Source organism: Argiope bruennichi, chromosome 3, assembly GCF_947563725.1.
Source record: "Argiope bruennichi chromosome 3, qqArgBrue1.1, whole genome shotgun sequence".
NCBI classification, from domain to species: domain Eukaryota; kingdom Metazoa; phylum Arthropoda; class Arachnida; order Araneae; family Araneidae; genus Argiope; species Argiope bruennichi.
In genome coordinates, this window is record NC_079153.1 from 5,476,632 (window position 1) to 5,496,800 (window position 20,169).

At 29.3% G+C, this 20,169-nt stretch overlaps 1 protein-coding gene across 2 annotated transcripts in view; it reads left to right on the forward strand.

The window, feature by feature from the left end:
* The window catches only part of LOC129963632 (alpha-1,3-mannosyl-glycoprotein 4-beta-N-acetylglucosaminyltransferase A-like), a 131,683-nt gene that overhangs the window by 90,199 nt on the left and 21,315 nt on the right, over nucleotides 1-20,169 (forward strand). For both annotated transcript variants that reach the window (XM_056078115.1, XM_056078117.1), the window contains exons 7-10: nucleotides 6,937-7,057; nucleotides 7,910-8,040; nucleotides 13,520-13,627; nucleotides 14,945-15,138. In XM_056078115.1, the coding sequence (XP_055934090.1) occupies nucleotides 6,937-7,057; nucleotides 7,910-8,040; nucleotides 13,520-13,627; nucleotides 14,945-15,138 (554 nt within the window). The remainder of the gene's footprint in view (nucleotides 1-6,936; nucleotides 7,058-7,909; nucleotides 8,041-13,519; nucleotides 13,628-14,944; nucleotides 15,139-20,169) is intronic.

Consider the following 20,169-nt stretch of genomic DNA (forward strand, 5'->3'; position numbering starts at 1 on the left):
AATGCCGTGGCTGCTTTTAAGTAAACCAGCATGTCTTGAAACAGAACATAAGACGGGCTGTTATGAACATCGGAACTGACAGTTTATACGCAGCTGTGGAGAACGTCATACAACGTATAAAATATTTTGTAAGCAGGGGATATCAACATATTGAAAATATTGCAAGGTGTCTAAGGGACCCTAATACTGATGAATAAAAGAATTTTTTCTGCGAATTTCATAAATTCATTCATAACTGTACTCCCACAGCACCAGTATTTCCCCTATCGACAATTTTTATTATTATTTTTTTCCTTCGAAGTTCATCTTTCCATGCTTTCCACAGTCTGCATATGAAATGTGGTTTCATTTCGTTCATTCGTTTTAGCTAAAGATACCGCCAAACAGGGAAAGTTATTTTATGGCTACCCTCTATTTATCAGCCTTTAAACAAATGTAAAAGAAATATATTTAATGGTATGCCGTAATTAGTCTGAAAAGGAAAAATTAGAATTCGGTTGAATGGTAATATGAACAACAAACCATATTTTCTTTTGTATTAGAAGAGCTGCTGTCTTGTACCTCTAGAAAGGGAAGAAAAGAGTTAAAATACAAGTTAACTATTAATAAAAATAGTAGAGCATGTTTTCTGCTGTATCCCATCAGAAAAATTCTATCTCCTTGAATCCTTTCATTCGATAAAGAATCTGTTACAAGATTACAAAATTCCATTTATTTTATGCCTATATTTAGAGTCAATACATTTGGCTGCTAGGAAATATTCCGTTTTCTTTCAAACAAACAAATTGAATTCATTTCAGGAAAACAATAAAAGCCTATCAGAATGCCTGTCTTCAGTGCTTACTCTGATGACAAGTGGCGATATGCTAACTCTCTTCGAACTCTCTTCGGAAATATATGCTCAGGCATAAAAGAGCTTCCTCAACAAAGATTCCGAAAGCTCTGCTATCAATAATTTAAGCCCGAGAAAAGAAATACCGAGAAATATTAAATGCTTCACGTTGCTGAAAAGTTTGAAAAGCATTTTGTAGGAAAATCTATTTTTAATATCCGCTCCAGTTCGTAACTTCCTTAAGCGAAGTGTTTTCTTCTTTTATGATTTCCCCGGCTTAACATGCAGCAGTGAAATCGGATTTATAACTCTGAGCACGTACAAGTCTTTTTTCCATCACTTGTAGAATTTTTCGAAATCTGCCGCCGTAAGCTTATTTTGCTGTCAATTTCCCCACTACATCTGACAGCTTTCCCAGATCTGGCGAAATTCTAAATGCATCAGTCTACATTTTTCTGGGGCTTTGTTTAATGTATTTAAAAGAGTACTGTTAGCTTGACACAAATTTCTGGGCTTTAACGATTAGGTGCTGTTCTTGAATAATATGATTAACAGCTAAAAGAGCGCTTAAATTTTGATGGCGGAAAATCCAGTGAATTAAAATTATCCCTTAATAATCGCACCGTTAAGAAAATTGAACCAAAGGAGATGTTCTATTATCTAAAAAATAAACATAATTATTGTTTTAAAAAAAGTTATGCAAATCTAAATCAGAAGAGAAGACAAATTTGATATATAGTGCAAAACTCTTTTCAATGAGTAAAATAAGGAAAAACAAAGATAATGCTGGTTTTACATTTATTCAAATAAAAAGTCTAAAAAAACATCTTTTTTTACTACTTCCAACTTTATCGATATATGATTATTAATAAATTTAATGAAAATTATTTTCTGAAACATGCTTTCTTTAGCTTAACCAAAAATACACTTATTTTGATTTTATTTACTTTTTTGCTTTTCAGTATTTAATTTGTAATATAAGTTTTATAAACAATGAGGAACTTTGGAATCAATATTTACCTGATTCATAACCTAGTGGTGTCGAAATTATGAAATAAAAATTTGATTTGATATTTAATTATTACTTAATTAACTGATACTTAAAAATGGCGTATACAAGTTTTCTTCTCAGATCACCAGGTAATAAATAAAATAAACGATTCAAAATTCCATACATGGCATTAAAAAAATACTATTTAAGGATCAATTAAAGTAGTATTAATCATTTATTGCTTAGAAAGTCAAATTTTTGTATTATTCTCCAATCCATCTGAGCGATATTATTTAGATTTATATTGCAAATTAAGTTAAGTGGAAATTTTACTAACTATATTCGAACTGTTGCAATTTGTATTTTTTATAATTTCATTGTTAATTACTGTTTTGTTTATTGGTGTGCAACTTGCCACTTCGCGTTGTAAAAATATTAAAAAGGAGTGTTTTTATTTAGTTCTTAATTTACTGTAGTTATAATTAAAATAATTAAACAGAAATTTTAAATATAATCTAATATCGCTCTCAAACATTTATTTATCAATATATATATATATATATATATATATATATATATATATATATATATATATATTATTTTCAAGAATGTACAATCATTCTGTATTCTGATAATAGTTTTAGAGTTTCTAATATAATCAATAATATTCGGTTTTGTAAAAATATGTATATAAACAAAAATCTCTCTTTGATCACGTTTTATAATAGATAACCTTATTCTAGAGTTTATATGGCGCAGTATGGCCAAAGATGGCTCTTGCGCCATAAAACCAAACCAAACCAAATCTAGAGTTTATAAGAAAGTCAAGAGCAAACTCTCTGCTCCTTTTTTGTAAACTATTTTAGAAATTAAAGTAAATATATCAATAATTGTGGAAATCAAAGTAATCAAAGTAAATAATTACATATATATACATTTTATCTAAAAAATACAAGTAGAAAATATGTAACTTTTCTTTTAGATTTTATTAAAAATCATTTAAAAAATATAATTTTCTGAGTCCGTGTATATAAATAAACACTTGCAAAATGTTATCAAGTGTAATGTATTTAATATGTGGAATTTTAACAATAATTTTTTTATTGTTATATTTGATTCAGATTTAAGGGAAAGTCAATTCCTTTAATGACTCTATCTATCCCAAAAATACTTAAGATATATTTTTAAATTGATTGTCCTCGTATTTTGATTGTTTTTTCACAGATTTGAGATAGTAATATTTTTTTAAAAAATTACGATTGTTTTGTTTCTTTGTAGAATTAATACGATTAAAGTAATATTAAATAATTATAATATTATTTCCTATTAAACTTTTTAGCTGCCAACAGAATAAATAACATGAAATGCAAATTCTTTTAATAAACATTCTGGAGTTTCATAATTACTTTGAAAAGACTTAACCTTCCATAGCAATCGTTCGAAATGCCAATCGTATACCTTCTACTAAACCTTTCTGAAAACAAAAAAGTGAAACTGCACTCTCCTCCTTCTATTTGTTTAGATAGCAATTTATGGTCTTACTGTTTATTTTCCAAAATTTAAGCACAGAAAATAAATATGAATTAATTAAATGAATTTTTTGTATGCTTAAATCCTGCATAACTTTCTATTGTGTTAACTATAAACACAAATGTTACAATCTGTAAATATTTCGCTAGATTTATCGGATGATGTTAATTTTATTTTAATATCATTAAAGGAAATCACAAAAAGTTTGCTATTTTTTTTGTATAATGTCTTAAATTTTATATAATTAAATCTGTGAATTATGCAAACTTTTATAGAATTTTCCCATTAGGTGTGTTTATGAAATCATTTTAATTCTGCTCCGTACTATTTTATACGGTATTTTTATTTAGAAAAATGAACGTGTTTCTTTCACCTAACTGCAGCAAAGATTGAAATCAATAGATTTTAATAAAGTATATTTGAAACTTTTACACATCAGACGAGACACACGTTATAGAAACATTTGCAATTTCAATGCTTCAATCCAAATTTCTGCTTTTATTTATTTATTTGTCAATTTGTTGTTATTCATTTGCTTAAAAAAAAGGAACGTTCCTATTCAGCAATTAAAATAAGAATTTAATTTTGAAATTTTTAAAGCTAAATTTATTCTTTTTAATATCATTTTAGTTTCACGATGTAACAATACTGACAGAAACCGTGTCTATCGTAAATATGTTTTTGATAGTTGAATTAGTGGGGGAATTCTTTTTATTAATAACATTATTCTTTAAATAAAATTATGTTTTATCAAAATTAAATTATACGGCATCATATTCATATTTGAGCCCGGCATATATTCATATTTGAGCCTTGGCATCATATTCATATTTGATCCCGGAATATAATTATTAGTTTCAATTAAAAATTTTGCGATCGAGATTCTGAATTACTTCGACAGTAGCGAATTTCAGTTGTTTGCACCTTGGCGAAAAAATGTCTGCTTTGCAGAGAATTTTAATCATTAAACAGCGAACGATAAAAAATAATTTGTTGGAATTTATTTTAAAATTAGATACGGTATTTATCACATTGAAAATTTATATTACATGCGAAAATTAAGAGAAGTCCAGAATTAGATGAGATCTGATTTTTTACACTTCATCATGAGTAAATATAGTAATATACATTTAACCCGTAATCGGAGACGAGATGACTCCGCGTTGTTCATTAGCTCTGATTATAATTTGATATTTTGTCCTTGAATACCATCATCTTTTCAGTACCTTCAAGTTATTAGAAGAAGTATATTGACAAAAGTCTAAGTATGAGCAGTATATCTTTATTGTTATTTATGGAGTTAATGAATCCTTGTCTCTGAAACTGCTTTTAATTTAATTAATGCAAAAAGAATAAAGAAATATTCGTTAAACACTATTTTAAAATACTGTATTCTTCATTTTTGTTTGTTAAATTTTATCAGTTATTAACATTAGTATAATCCCGTGATACTTAACCGAGTAAATTCTCATGAAAAGATTGTTTACGTTTGTTTTATGACATCTTTCCAACATTTCATATTATAACATTTAACAATTTTAACATTCATATTTTTTAATATTTTTGTTAATTACATGATTTCCTCAATGTATTGTGTTTCCAAAATAAATTCCGATGCTGTTTACAAAAGACAAGAAGAAAAATAACAATGGAGTCATTTTGACTCCACGTCTCGGACGGCGTGAGGGAATTCATGTCTCCAGTTACGGGTTAAATCAAATGTGCCGAGTTGTTCGCCCTTTTAAAATTCATCAATAAACTGTTGATGTTTTGAACATAAACTATTTTCAGTATTTATAACTAGATTTCCAGCAAAATTGCTTCTTCATCTTTATTATACAAGAAAAGATCGTTCTAATGTGTCTAATGTAGATTAATAAGTATGGATTTTTTTTTTTTATTTATACCTTCAGACTTCTTTTGCTTCTTTTATGATAATTTTTTTACTATTTCTGAATTTTTTTTTTATTTTTTTATTATTTATTTATTTCATTTGGCCAGTACATCCTAGCCAGTGACCTGTATGCTATTTAAAAATATTCTTGATTCATTTTCAGAGAATTTACTTATTTCAATTCTATTTTAATAGGAGTTTAAAAAAAGACCAGAAGGAAGCATTAAATTTTTTTTATTGACATCTAGGAAGCTTCTGAACAATTTAAGCCTTTTGTAGCTGCGCATGTGCCAATAAATAAGATCTGCTATATATGTATTTGATGATTTTTTTTTTTTTAAATTTTAAGCAGAAAATTTGTATCTGTATTTGTATCTTATTGAAGTAAATATTACTCATATTCAGGAAGATATGCAATTTCATCCCACAGACTTTCGGAAGTGGTGATTTTCTTTGAAACCTACTTAGATATATACTATTCTTATCAAAATTGTTTTTAAATTCTAAGGAAAACTGAACTGTTATTAATCCTTAACTGGGAAGTTGCGGTATCACAGACTGCTAAAGGTGGACTTTCAGTCATCCCTATTCTATTTTTAGTTCAATCAAATGGATTGACCCAGTAGCGTCCTGTTTCTTGACCTTCACTATACGTGCACTTTTTGAACCGATTTCAAGGAATGCTTTCTAAAATATTTCAGCTATTTCTTTGGGCGAAGTCTGTGAGACCGCGCCTTACTTTTAGTGTTCCAGTATTATACAAGTCTTAGCAGATGGCTCTAAATCTTGGCCTTGAAATAACATCCAGCCTACTGATCCTGGTTAAGAAGTAGAGTTCCAGAGACTTTTAAACGAAGCAAAAAGTTTTTTTTTCTTTTTTTAGTGATGAGAATAATTGTACAGATCATTTTTTCATTGAAATTTCTCGTTCGATTGGTTTTGATATGGATGTTCAAATATATTTAAATTTTCTTGTGATAATATATTTTGAAAAATTTCTAAAAGATATTAATGTTAAGACATATTAATGAAATATGTACAAAATGTATAGGCTGCTTTTTATACTAGTACTTAACCTGTATGTTTAAAAAGCTCTTGAAACCCGTGGTATGAATGAATGTTTAAAAGTTTCTGCTTCGAAATGATGCCAATAAAAAAGTTTCAATTTTACTCATTGTCAATTTAAAAAAAAATAATATAATTGTTGAATTTTTCATATAACTTTGTATACTAAAAAAAATAAATATGATTTTAAAAAGTAAAAAGTAATATGTTTTTTCAAGAATATTATTTGTTGTAACATGTAATTTGGGAAGAAGATGTATGTTCAAATGTAATTAGTTTTTTCAATGATAATACATTTTGAAAAATTTCTAAAACATATTTTTATACTAAGAAAAATATCTACAGAATATATTGGTTGATTTTCATTCTAATGCTTTCATTAGAAAATTAAATTTGAGAGTAAAGAAGCTGCGGCCTCGTAGGCCGCACCTCTCCAGTTAAGTTAAGGGTTTAAAACCTTTCATTTCACCGTCCTTTGTTGATGATCCTATGAAAGCATTTTTCGCCAAAGTCTGCAACAAACTGCATTTGATGTCTGGACATCTGACGAGGCACGTTCTGATCTTAAAATGGTCCAGTTTGAAGATACTTGATTTTTTGATCTCTTAAATCCACTTCCTCTAGTTGGAAGACGACATCCTGACTAAGCCGCATTACTTGACGATCATGAAGAACTTTGCCTTCAAGAAGCTGAGGGAGAACAAAGAGTGGATCATTCTGGATTTCTGCCAACTGGGTTTTATAGGTAAGCCCCCTTCATATTCTTCCGTTTCACCACTCCGCAGAAACTGGAATTATCGATCTTTTCGGGGAGGGAGGGGGAGTATAAAACTCTTTCCGATTTCATGGCTCGAATTATATCCGTTTTGAATGACGGAGATGAAGGAGGGGGGGGGCAAAGGGAGTTCCTAACTCTCTCGACTGGATTCAGGAGGTTCTTTCTCTCTTTGGAAAGCAGATTTTTAAAGCTATTTTTTTTTCAATTTTTCTTTCCATTTTCTTATCCTTTTTTTATTTTCACGCTAGGATTTTCGAAAAAAAGTAAGGAAAATTAAATAGTGGGCGGATGACTTGATATTGGCTCGAGGCTTCGATTTATTTGAATCCAGTAGAAGAAAGGGATAATTAACAGAATGTATTCTTGAAACACTCCATTTATTAAGGAAAGATGAATTTTTTTTTTTATTTATGAAGTTATTATTTTATTGAAAAGCAATTTTTGTGATTCAACTACCCTCTTTAATTTGAAATTTAAAATAAGGAATGACGAGAAAATATATGAAAGAGGATTCAAGAAAAATAATATAATTTAAATATATTTATACAATTATTTTTTCAATATATTTTCATATTTTTCTAATTATATCTCATTTATTCTGCCTGAAAATGAAAGGAATAGTAGAATATGACAATGTTTCTACTTAGTCAGTAGTGTGAAGCAACATGCTGAGTGCAAGTTAAAGCCTTCAGGGATTTTATGCAATGATAAAGCTTTAAGCTTAATAATATGTCGGAAATGGATTAGAATTAGCGGAATCGGTGAGTTCAATAGCAACAATAATCGTTGTTCTAAATATTGTTATTTCTTCTATTATAGGAAAAATGTTTAAAGCTGTGGATTTATCTAAATTGGTGACGTTTTTCGCAATATTTCACAATGATAAGCCAGTAGATTGGCTTCTTGATCATATGATCCAGACTAAAGTGTGTCGATTTGACAGGGACAGTGTAAGTATTGAAATTTGCTTTTGAAAAAACTATTTCTCACAAAACTTTTGAATTTTTAACATTTTGTGGAAAACTAAAGTATTTTGAACTTCATTTATTGACGCTAAAATGATTCTGAAATTTTCGCAAATGTTCTTATATAAACATTAACACTCACCTTAATTCTTAAAGAAACTGGTTTTACGTATTTAGTGGGTTTGTGCAGACTAGCTGTATTATCTATTAATTATATATCTTCAATTATCTATCAATGCAGCATCTGTTTTCGCTTAAAGATAGAACAATTAAAAAAATTAAGTCAATTTAGAGTTTGTCCTGATTTTCTATATTATCTGATTGACATTTATATTTGCTAAGTCACTACTAATGTTCGAATTAATAGTACTATTAGACAACTATTAATGCAGCGATTCTCAACCTGTGGGGGGCGCTCGCCTAGGGGGGCGCGAGCACACAAGAGGGGGGGGCGAAATATTCAAAAGAAAATATTTAAAAATATTGATTAACTGACTGTAAGAAAAGCACACATACACATAGAAAACAAAATACATTTCGACTAAACTTACTTAATAAAAACATACTAAATTAAAAACTAATTTAACAACTATTAGTCACTTCCTTGGGGCTATCTTGCAGAGCAAAGTTTTTCGAAGGAAGGCTTAATATTAGTAATAGCTACTCTCAGTTCTGTTTCATATTTTGTCTTCAAAGGAGCCACAGCAGAAAATCCAGTTTCACAAAGGTAGGATGTTGAATGGTAATAGAATGTGAAATGCCCTTGTTTTTAGTGCAGAAAAATCATCCTTACTCCTGCCCAAAATTCAAATAGTGATTTATTATTAAATTTTCTTTTAGTTTCGCCACTTGTCGTGAAGTCTATGAATTTTTCTTCCTCATCAATTGAGAATACTTCGGGAGTCTTATGAAATGGATCCCTAACCCACTCGTAACTTGCTATTAGTTTGCGTCAGCATGAAAATATTTTTTTAAAATTCTTTGCCAGCATGGCTAAATGATTTCCAATGCTTACAAAAACAACTGTTGCATGTTCTTCTTTAGCCTTGTAAGTTTCAGTACAATCATCCACATTTGCAAACATTGTTAGGTTTTTTGCTTTAAATTTCTGCTCCACAATTCCAATTTTCTACGAAAAACATTAAGTTTATCATTCGTATCCAACATATGTGTATTTGCACCTTGGAGTTGATGATTCAAGTTATTTAATATCTCGAATATGTCGACCAGCACCTAAATTTCATCACAAATAAACCATCGCGAAAATTCTCGGCCTCCGGTGTATTTTCTTCTTCTAGGAAAATGGCGATTTCTTCTCTTAATTCATAAACACGTTGCAAAAATTTCCCACGTAATGGCATCTTGCCTCACAATAAAATAACAACGCTGAATGTATTGAACCCATGTCTTTGCAAAGTGCTGAAAAGATTCTTAATTTCAGGGGATACATTTTTATATAGTTTATTACGGTTACAACCGTAGTTAACACAATATTCAGACCAGGACTCATTTCTTTCGAAGCCAAAGCTTCTCTGTGGATCATGCTATGTGTGCACTGAGATGATTTTTGTTTTACAAGTGCTTGTATACCTTGGAATCTTCCAGACATTGAACGAGCACCATCGTTGCGTATTTCGAAGCAATTTTTCCATTCTATGTTTGCCTCGTTCATAAAATCATTTAAAATAGCAAATAATGCGAGCGCTGTTGTTTTGAGTTCTACTGGTTTGCAGAAAAGTAGTTCTTCTACTACTGACATATTATCACAAATTCGAACATAGGCAATTAAATGAGCATCTTTATTACTATCTGTTGCTTTGTCAAACTGTATTGAAAACAATTTGTCACGCAACTTCGAGAAACGCTTACACTGTACATCTTCAGCTATATCGCCAATTCGACGAGCATCAGTATCTTTTGAAAGAGGTAGGGACTGCAATTGTTTTTAAAAATTGTCTCCAAACATAGTTTCTACAATCTCAATTGCTGCTGCTAAAATAAGCTCTTCACCAATGGTGGGAGGTTTTTTACATTTGGCTATTTTATATGAACTTTGTAAGATGCAATTAAAGCTTTTTTATTCACAGACAAAGTTTCTTTAAAAACTGATTTTTGATTTTTATATGATTTTAATTTTAATTCGAAGAATTCTCTGAGTTTGTTGACGTAATCTCTATGAAGCGTTTCCAAATGTCTTTTAAGTTTATGAGGTTTCATGCTGTCTGCGGTCAACATTTTTGAGCAAATGATACATAGGGGCCGTTCTTCTTCATTTACTTTCTTGAATATTTTCTTGATTTTATTTTCCTCGTCTGTGTACTTGTTGATGCTTCATTATCTCTAATGCTTGTTTACTTCCGCTTAAAATTTATCCATGAGTCTGTATAAATCTGCTGCCGTGAATATTTAATATGGTGAATTGCAATTCACGAAAACATATATAACATACACTTTCATGATAGATTCAATAGCGATAAAATTATCGACTCGAATGAGACTGGCTGGATTTGAAACTTGCGTTATCGAACATTTTCCTTCTTCCTATAAGAAAACATTTACTCCGCGTATGCTCAAGACGGCATCGGTCGTATTTATTCCCTTCCACAAACATTGTTTATTTTTTCTCTTTTGTTTAATCATGCTTCTGTTTTATTTCTTTTATTATTCGAAAAAATGTATTCCCAGTTTCTAAATTTAGCTCACCCCGTCTAGGTTAACTTTCAGTAACGAATTTTTCTACTTTCATACTCTTTTAACGTTTTCTTTCTGTTTGGCTTTCATTTCAAACATAATATTTAAATTTTTCACGCTTTCATTCGCTTTATCTGTTCACCGCCCGCTTGTCCAAAATGCAAGATGTGATTTCTCGCCAACGTTGGCTCGCTTTTACTCTTGTTTTGGCAGTTAGTTAAAAATAATTTAAAAACAAAATCTAAAATACTCAATTTACATTATTGTTGTATACATTTTATTGTAAGCGGGGGGGGATGAAAATTATGATTGAAAACTGGGTCGCGAATACTGAAAGGTTGAGAAACGCTGTATTAATGTATTCCAGTTTCCCTATTAAGTCATGGTACGATTGCTCTTCTGATTAGCAGTATAGGGTTATAGAATACAATGCCGTTAAAAAAATTGGTAGTATAGAAATAATCTAAAAACGTTTTTTTTTTGTTTGTTTTTTTTACACATGATCTTAAAGACTATCATTCAATATTATCACAAGAATTCCCTTATAATATAAACGGCAATGCTTTTTGGCAGTCTGACTTTTCGTTATTATAGTTATCACTCAAAAAACAATACATTTTTATATTGTCAAATTCTGAGTACTCGGTACCCCAACGTTGGCACTGCCCTGCCATGCCAAAGACTCGAGTTCAAATTCAAGAACCATCATGTTTACATTTATTTCCTTTACTTAATTTATATGCAAATTTTACGTATGTAAAAATATATGTAAATATTCCCCCTGATTGAATGTTCTTGAACATTCCTTCAGGTATATAAAAACTACAGCTGAATAAGTCTTCAGCTGCCGTTCTGTTCGTGTAAAGTACTACGGCAAAATAAATCTGTTTAGATATTGCATCTTATTGCAAGTTCATTTCTACTTGACAATATCATATGTTTGGATCTTATAGATGAAATTCTGGCACATTCTATACATCTGCGCCAAAGTAATCATATTTCGTTAAAATTGTTGTAATTTACTTTAAAAATTGCATTTTATTATATAAGCTTTAAAATATTACAAAACTATTAAGAAACGCTTTTCAGTTTTATTTCAATATTATTCTTATTTCTAGAACTTTAACTTCAGACCATATTTAAAGTTGCAACATAAATATTTCAAAATGTTGATCAAAATTGCATTTTCTAAACTATAAAATCTACTGTACCATTGTTACAGGAAATTGCCTTCTTCGTTTCCATTTTATTAAATCATATTTCTGTTGCAATCGTAGTAAAAAAGAAATATATTATTCTAATTTTAAGGAAAAGCTGATTTCTCTGCCTTCCTAAAGACTTAATAACTTTTCAAAGGAAACGAATTAAACTTTTACGATACGTATAATTCATATCCTCGTTTGAAGTCAGATGAATAAGAAATAAGCAAAATTAATTCCACGCTGCAAACAGTTCCTTCTTGAATTCTTTACAGATGAAATCTTTTTCCCTCTCTCATAACTACTTTCTCGAAACTTCATTGAATCAAAGTGAATATATTAAATATCAATGAAAACGGTAGCATTCCTTCTCATCTTTCTCTCTCTTTTCCCTTTATTTTAAATTTTTAATATTTTTTTTCATAATATCCTTCTAGTTTTAAATTCGTTTTGTACTTAAAAGAGTAATGCTTAAAAAATTCTGCTGAAATTTGCATACTTCGCAGACACATATCTTAAATAATTCATAGAAATTTGTTGAAATTATGGACTTGCATGTCTAATTATCATTTCTTTGATATTCTATTTTTAATCCAAGATATTAGATTTATTTTACTCTTGTACAAGTGTCAAAACGACGATGATAATAAACTCGAAAATTTAATTTATGAAAGTCATTTCAATAACACAGATATACCCAAAAAAAGTTAATTGAACTATATTAGGTAATTTCTGGAATTGTATTTTGAAAGAATTGCAATATGAATGTGTTCATTTTTATAATAAACTAGCTGGTACTCGGCACGTTGCTGCCTCAGAAGAAATAATTTTGGAAATATCATTTGAAATTTGAAATAGCTATCTTGTTTAATTAGTAATGACAAAAGGAATATTTATTTTCTTGCCGACAATGAATACATTCACAGAAATTGAACGATATACAAAGGAGAATATAAATAATATTCTCCTTTTTTTGTTATATAATATTCTTTTTTCTTGTTGTTTTTTCGTTTTTAGCAAAAACAAATACATTTCTTGGCTGTCCGATTGGTAACATCCCTCATAAAACTGGCCATGTGAAAAACCTGAATTTTCTATAAGCAATAAAATGGCAAAATTTTATAGCAATCAGATGAATGGTACGACAATGGATAAAAAACAAACACACAAAAGTTCATTTTATTTTATATATAATAATTGTACGATGCCTATAGTCTTTGCGCAAGTGCAAGCAATACGTTGGAAGAGTTGTATCGCAATCGGATTCACAGTATGGAAGCAGATAAAATACGAACAAACAAAAATTCATTTTGTATACTAGATATAATTCCCACTATTTATCTTCATAGATGGAACAACGATTTTATGTATCAAACTAAAGAAATAAAATTAAAGAATAATCAAGTTACTTAATCAATGAAAAAATTGACAAAAAATTCTAAAATGTTAGATATTTCAGATTGTAAAATAATAATAATAATAAGAGCTCGGTACAAGCCTAAAACTAGAGTGGAGTATCCTATACATTTGAAAATATATTAACAGTCTGTAAGAATATTTTTTTTTCTTTACAGAAGGATTGTAGAAAGCAAAAGGATAATGTGTGGATACATTATCGCCCGTCGCTTTTCCAGCACGTTGGTACACATTCGTCATTGAAGGGGAAAGTTCAAAAGCTTACGGTAATCATTCCTCCTTGCATTATTAATCATTTTTTTTAATCTTTTCGTGTCTGATTATGACAAATTCGCATAGATTCGGGGGAGGGGGGATATACAAAGTTATTTCATCCATTAAATGTGAATATTTGCTAAAAGTAATAATTTAATATTGTAGTGGGTATTGGTACTGTATCTTTTTCGATTACTGATTCAGTTGCATGTTTAGTCACAAATTTGTCCTCACCATTTCAAAAAAAATAAATAAAAAATAAAAAAAATAGATCATCTTTACCGTTAACACTTTTTTTTTAAATTTCTTGCAGCTTTATTCTTTAATTAAATTGCATTTAAACTAAGATTTGTATGAAATGTACTTATAATTATGCGATTCAATATTGCTTATCTAATTCTGAACTCAGCCACGAAATGTAAATCTGCAATATTTTTAATTCAGTAAAAATAAAAGACTTTGAATGATGTGATATTTTTAACTAAGATATATATATATATATATATATATATATATATATATATATATATATATATATATATTGCATCTATACTGATATCATGCCAAATCTTTGTTACTTTAGAATATTTAATCACTTTGAATATTTCTTTTAATCCTTTATATCCTTGTATAAAAACTTTCTACTCATACAGTATTGTTGATGTGAGCAAAAGAGAAAATTCAATCTGAAGGGCAATCAAAAAGTTCTATATACTTCTCCAAATGCTTAAAATGGAGGAATTTCAAAAAAAGTCATACCCTCCTTCCCTTCAAATCTGGCGTAATTAACTATCAATTATCACGATTGCACTATAACTGAAATGATTATTGAGTTCTAATGATCAGCACTGGCAACGGCACAGTCTCTCCTGTCGGAGACACGTGCCGTTATCGAAGTGGAGGAGACTCGTTTCCAACTTCATCAACTAGAGGAACGAGAATCAACTGCCATAATGAAAACTGCTCATCCCCATTTTTTAGAGGGCTCTCCGATTTGGATAAAACGGAGGGTATTCACTCACATAGGAATATTCACTTTTATAACAGGTTAATGGAATGCTAAGCCAACTTAGATGGTATATCTTTATGGCATTTTATTTCGACTCTTAAACCGATTCTCTATTCAGAGCTGAGGATCGAATGATTCATTGATAAACTGTTAATACAAAATACATTCAATTGGATACCATAGTGATTTTTGTTCTTGCTGGAAGTGCGGGAATATAAAGCAGTTCAGTTGTGTTTTGCTATCTTTTAAACTTTGGAATATTTCTAATTAGTATTTATTGAAACATAGTCTCATTGCATGCTTGTATTTCTCATTGCAGGACAAACAGTTTGGAAAAACTCTCGCCCGCTATCCTCTTCGCAATCCGAAAGCTATATTGCGCACTACTCTAAGGACATACGGAGATCACACTCTTTCCAGAGCTTATAAAGGCGAAACGTACTTTTGGTCGTTCATGCCAATGAAAGGCGACAACATAACATTTCATTTTTCACCGCCTGTTTTAATTGAGAGGTAAGCAGAAATGTTTTGATTTTCATCATCCATTTTTATGCTTGTTTTTAGGTATCTTTTCCATGCGGCTTACGTGGCATATTAGAGATAATATCAGAATGCTCAGATGCTCGGACCCAGTATGCGTTTATAGGATTTGGTAACAAACATAAACGAGATGATTAGGCTATATTAAATGCTTGGAGTTGTAGTAGTATGACGGTATTCTATTTTATCAACCACCCATAACATTCTTTATCATCCTTTACACTGGACATATTTGCCAGTAAAATTCATCAAATAATTTAATAAAGTTCAGTTCATTAATATCTATTTCCTGTTTTTAAGCAGCAGATGGGATATTCTAGGATGGATCTCATAAGTTTAAACTGAAATCAGAGGAAGATGGCTACTCCTGAGTCTTTCGAACTTCCGTAGCATACCAGATGAAGAAAATTTGCTCCCGACGGATTTAATGCGCTCTTAATCCGCTTTCACGGCAATCGGTGGAACCAGAATTGAATCTGGTTCCAAATTTATTATCGAATAAAGATAACTGATTACGTTTTCAGTATCGAGTTTGATGCAGATATTATTCCGAATGTGAAAAAAAGGCGAACATAACAATAATATCTAAAAAGCATATAAGGAGAGTTTCGCAATTTATTGAATGTTAAACAGAAAGAAGATATATGGAAAAAAATTTCACAAGTGCTGGCTGTTTGAGCTAATCTTTAAGGTTCAATTGCAGTCAATCGTTATTTTTCATTTCGAAATAAATTATTTATGATTTAAATAAAATATTAATTCTGGAATGAGGAGGATTTGTATTTTTATAGGAAACGTGAATCCAATATTTGAAATTTGTAATAAGAAAAGTATATACCCTTACGTTTATATATTTATATGCGATTATTACTATTATTATCATATTATAGTATTTGTGGCTCTAAATAAGGGCTGTTTAACATAAACTGAATAACATTATTTCTGCTGTGATGCGCTCAAGGATTCGATTGTTAGTTTTGATGGTACAAGATCCAGAAAAGACTATATTGCGTCATACTTGTGCCAAAGAATTGCTATTACGCATTACTGGGCAAGTATTGAACGAATAGATTATCAATAAAAAACTGAATCTCGGCCTTTAAAATGAATCCTCTTCTACAGTTAGATGTATAAAATGAAAAGAAATATTTTCAGTAAAAGTTTTTATATTACAGGATTTCTTAAATCAGGAATATTTTGCAATGGTTATTTAGAATAGTTTTATTTACCTGAAAATTTCTAGGCTGGGATGCTTTTTTTATTGTATCCTCTTTTTTTCAATAATGAAAATTGTTTCCAGAATCACAACCTTCATAAAAGCATGAAAGATAAATGGTTCTATAAAAACTGAATATATAAGAGAAAAGAAATATGAACACGGTATCAAATGGCCAAGAATTATAAATTTTGGTTGATTCACTTAAGTGTGTCATCGTATAAATAAATGTGTTGCAGGTACAGACTTTTTTAATCTAATTTCTTATCTCCAACTAAATTTCCATTACACTTGTAAAAAAGCAAGAGTTTTAAAAACGAGGTCTTCACCCACATAAACTACATTTCAAGCTATCTCATAAGCCGAATTTGTTAAAATTATAAACTTAAAAGAAAAGACATTAAAATAAAGAAATATTATCCTGTTAATTTAATTTTTTTTAATTATATGAGATATAATGTAAGGCTGAATATTATAAACTTGTGGAAAGACGAGATCCTTATTCCTTTCGCTCCTTTGACATTTTTATTCTAAGTCCGTTCTTGATAAATGCCAAGCCATCTATTAAATGGGTTTTTGATCGTTTATTTAAAAGGATGAATTGCATAATTTATGCAATATATACTAAAGCACTTATCTAAACGAAGCAAAATGTCGCGACTTTATCTTTCCATCATTACAGTCTTGACTAATTATCTTCATTTATCAACCAATAAAACTTCTCCATTATCCTCTACTTCTTCTCCAGTCTGTCTTCGGGCAAGTCTCCTTATCCTAATCTGATTTCGACCTGATTTATTGTCAGCGAACTCATGACTAATGGATGCTATGTATTTCCAATTTTCGTAATCTACCTCATGCAATAAAGTCGAACAAATCTTCATTTACTTTAGGTTAGATTCCCTAAATGAGGATAAATAACCTTTCCTTAATTTGTTTTCATTGATTTACTTCGTTACAAAGTTTGCATTTTTATTGAATTTTTCCAATACACTTCAGTTCACTTCGGCGAAAAAACTGGGAGGGGGGGGAAGTTTTTTTCGAAAAAACTGGGAAGTTTTTTTTAATCATCAATTCCATTTTGATGATTAAAAAAAACTTAAAGTAAAATTAAATTACTCAGTATATGGAAGGACATTATGGTGAAGATGCTCCGAGATTTAAAAAAAAAATAAAAACAAAAAATATAGAACATTTAAAAAAAAATGCAAAACTATTTTCTTGGATTTTTTTGCCTAATCTTTTATAGGGCATAACTTTGGAGCATCGATAAATAAAGTTTTGGTGGCTATATTATGATATACTTAAACATTAAAAGTTCGCTTATTTATCGTTACCTTATGAAATAAGGAATAGTCTGAAAGGGGTAAGACACTTTACCACGGAGCGTTAAGGGTATAAATATCATCGAATGTTCGCTGTTGAATAGAGACTTACCACTTAATATTAAGTAATTGAAAAATAATTTTATTGAATTTTTTTAGTTAGAAATCATGGAATTATTGGCAATTCAAATTCGGTAATGTCTTACATAAAAGTTTGAAATTCATTTTGTATTTGACGGTTAGGCGGATTGCTTCATTGCATAAAAATAAAATTGTTGAAATCTGATCACATTTTATTAATAACACCTTAACCCTGTTTTACGTTAAGAAATGAGCTAAAATACCCTAAACTACTGTATTTAAATAATCAAAAATAAAAATAATAAAGTTAAAATATGCATAAAATCATTAATAGAAAGGATAAAAAAATTTACGAAAGTCCAACTATGTCAACTGGTTTTGTTCATTTTTTAAAAAAATTAATGTTGAATTTTAAATAAATAAATTCACTAACAAGTATTGAGAATTAAAAAATACATATCTTAGACATAAGGAACACAACACAATGGTGTTTCATTACTGGAAGCTTTTCTGGAAGTTAAATTGTAATGGCAAACGCTGTAACTTAATGCCATTACGAAACCCTTGCACCACGAACGGGATTGTGCTAAGTATACTTAGCATTTTTGAATTTAAATGATATTTAACAATAGATTTAATGTATTTCTGAGCTATTAAAATAGCTCGATCGTATGTGCCCCTGATTATTCTGATTACCTCTTTAAGCCCTCATTAAAAAAAACACCTTTTTGCAGGTGTTAAGTATATATATCAGAGAACTAAAAAGGTCTAAAACCTTTTAAATCGCTGCAATGTATTATTAGAATAATTTGCTTTTAAGAATTGAAAATGTCATTGATTGCATTTAAATAAGTGCCGATAGCAAAGCGATACAAGCACAAATGGATAATGAATACATATTTTAATAAATCTAAATGAAATAATAAACTGAAACCTTCTCATTGTTCCTGACTTTTGTTTTATCAGGAAATAATAATTTGAGCTGAAAAAAGTTATATCTTCGGTTTGTAATAAAACAACAAAACAATAAATAGAACGGAAAGAATAGAGATGATCATTCAGATACTATTTTGGTATCTTATTGTTAAGATACATTTCGTGAAATACCAATGTTAAGATACAATAAAAAATTTTAATTTTAAAAATGACTTGCGTAAGAAAATGTTTTTAGAGATTAGATAATATAAAAGATAAAATAGTGGTATGTTAAATATTAATGAGAATATTATAAAATATTTCATTGCATTTCGCCTTAGGCATTGCTGTAAACTTTTCCTATTTTTTTCTTTCGATAAGATGCGCAATGAAACTGAAACTGAAACAAGTGTGGCGCCTTAATTATCTTTACGGTAAACATTACAGGCAGTCAAAAAAAATCTCTAAATTATTTTTGATATTGTATCCTAGAGCCTCAGTGGCCTAGTACAAATTCATTACTTTGGAACAGAAGATTCGAAGCATCGAGAGAGGATTCGCACAAATATTCTCTATGTTCCAAACCTTACTCAGAACATTAAATGAGTGAAGATCAAACATTTTCCCGGTAGTGGTGAAATGATAATGATAGTGGTGGTGTCGATAGAGTCAATTGTATCTCAGTAGAGTTTTCATCGTTTAAGAAGGAATTAAAATAGCAACTTTAGAACATTGAGTTTTAAAATTTTATTTTAAAACGCAAAAAATTTAATTCAATTTTAAAATTTAATTTTAAAGCCATATATTCATCTAATAAAACTAAAAGTTGAAAATATTGAAAAATGTACGATGAGTTTTATATAAAATTTAACAGTTTTTATAGTTTCTTGTCTTAATTTTCCGTTAGTATACCAATATCAGTTCACTAGCTTATATGATACAATCCGTCTTTGGCGACCAGCTAGTTTAAAGAGATTAAGGATTGCTAAAATTTTCATATAACTATTTTATGTAACTTCAATTTAATAGCATCTCTAGCAAATCATTCATAATCTTCAAATTTCAATAGTCATACGACTAGCCCATACTATTTTAGAAGCCTGAAACATCATGTTTATTTTGCTTTAGATCTCTGTTTTTTGACAGCTCTCCTAAAATATTCAATTTATTTTGAAGCGGAAATTATTAAATTTCATGTATTACACATTTTTTTAAAACCAAACATGATTTTTAAAAATATGATTAGATGAAGTAGAATCTATAAGCAATGAAATCTTATATGTACTAAAGAATATATTTATCAATTAATAAAAAGAAGATTCAATAAAAATGTCTTTGATTCATCGTAAAATTCCATTAGTTTTATTTTCAAAAGGATTTAAATGAAATGAATAATAATAATTTATTTTGTTCCTATTAATAAATGAAAATCTAAATAAATTGAAGACTAAATTGTATACAATACAA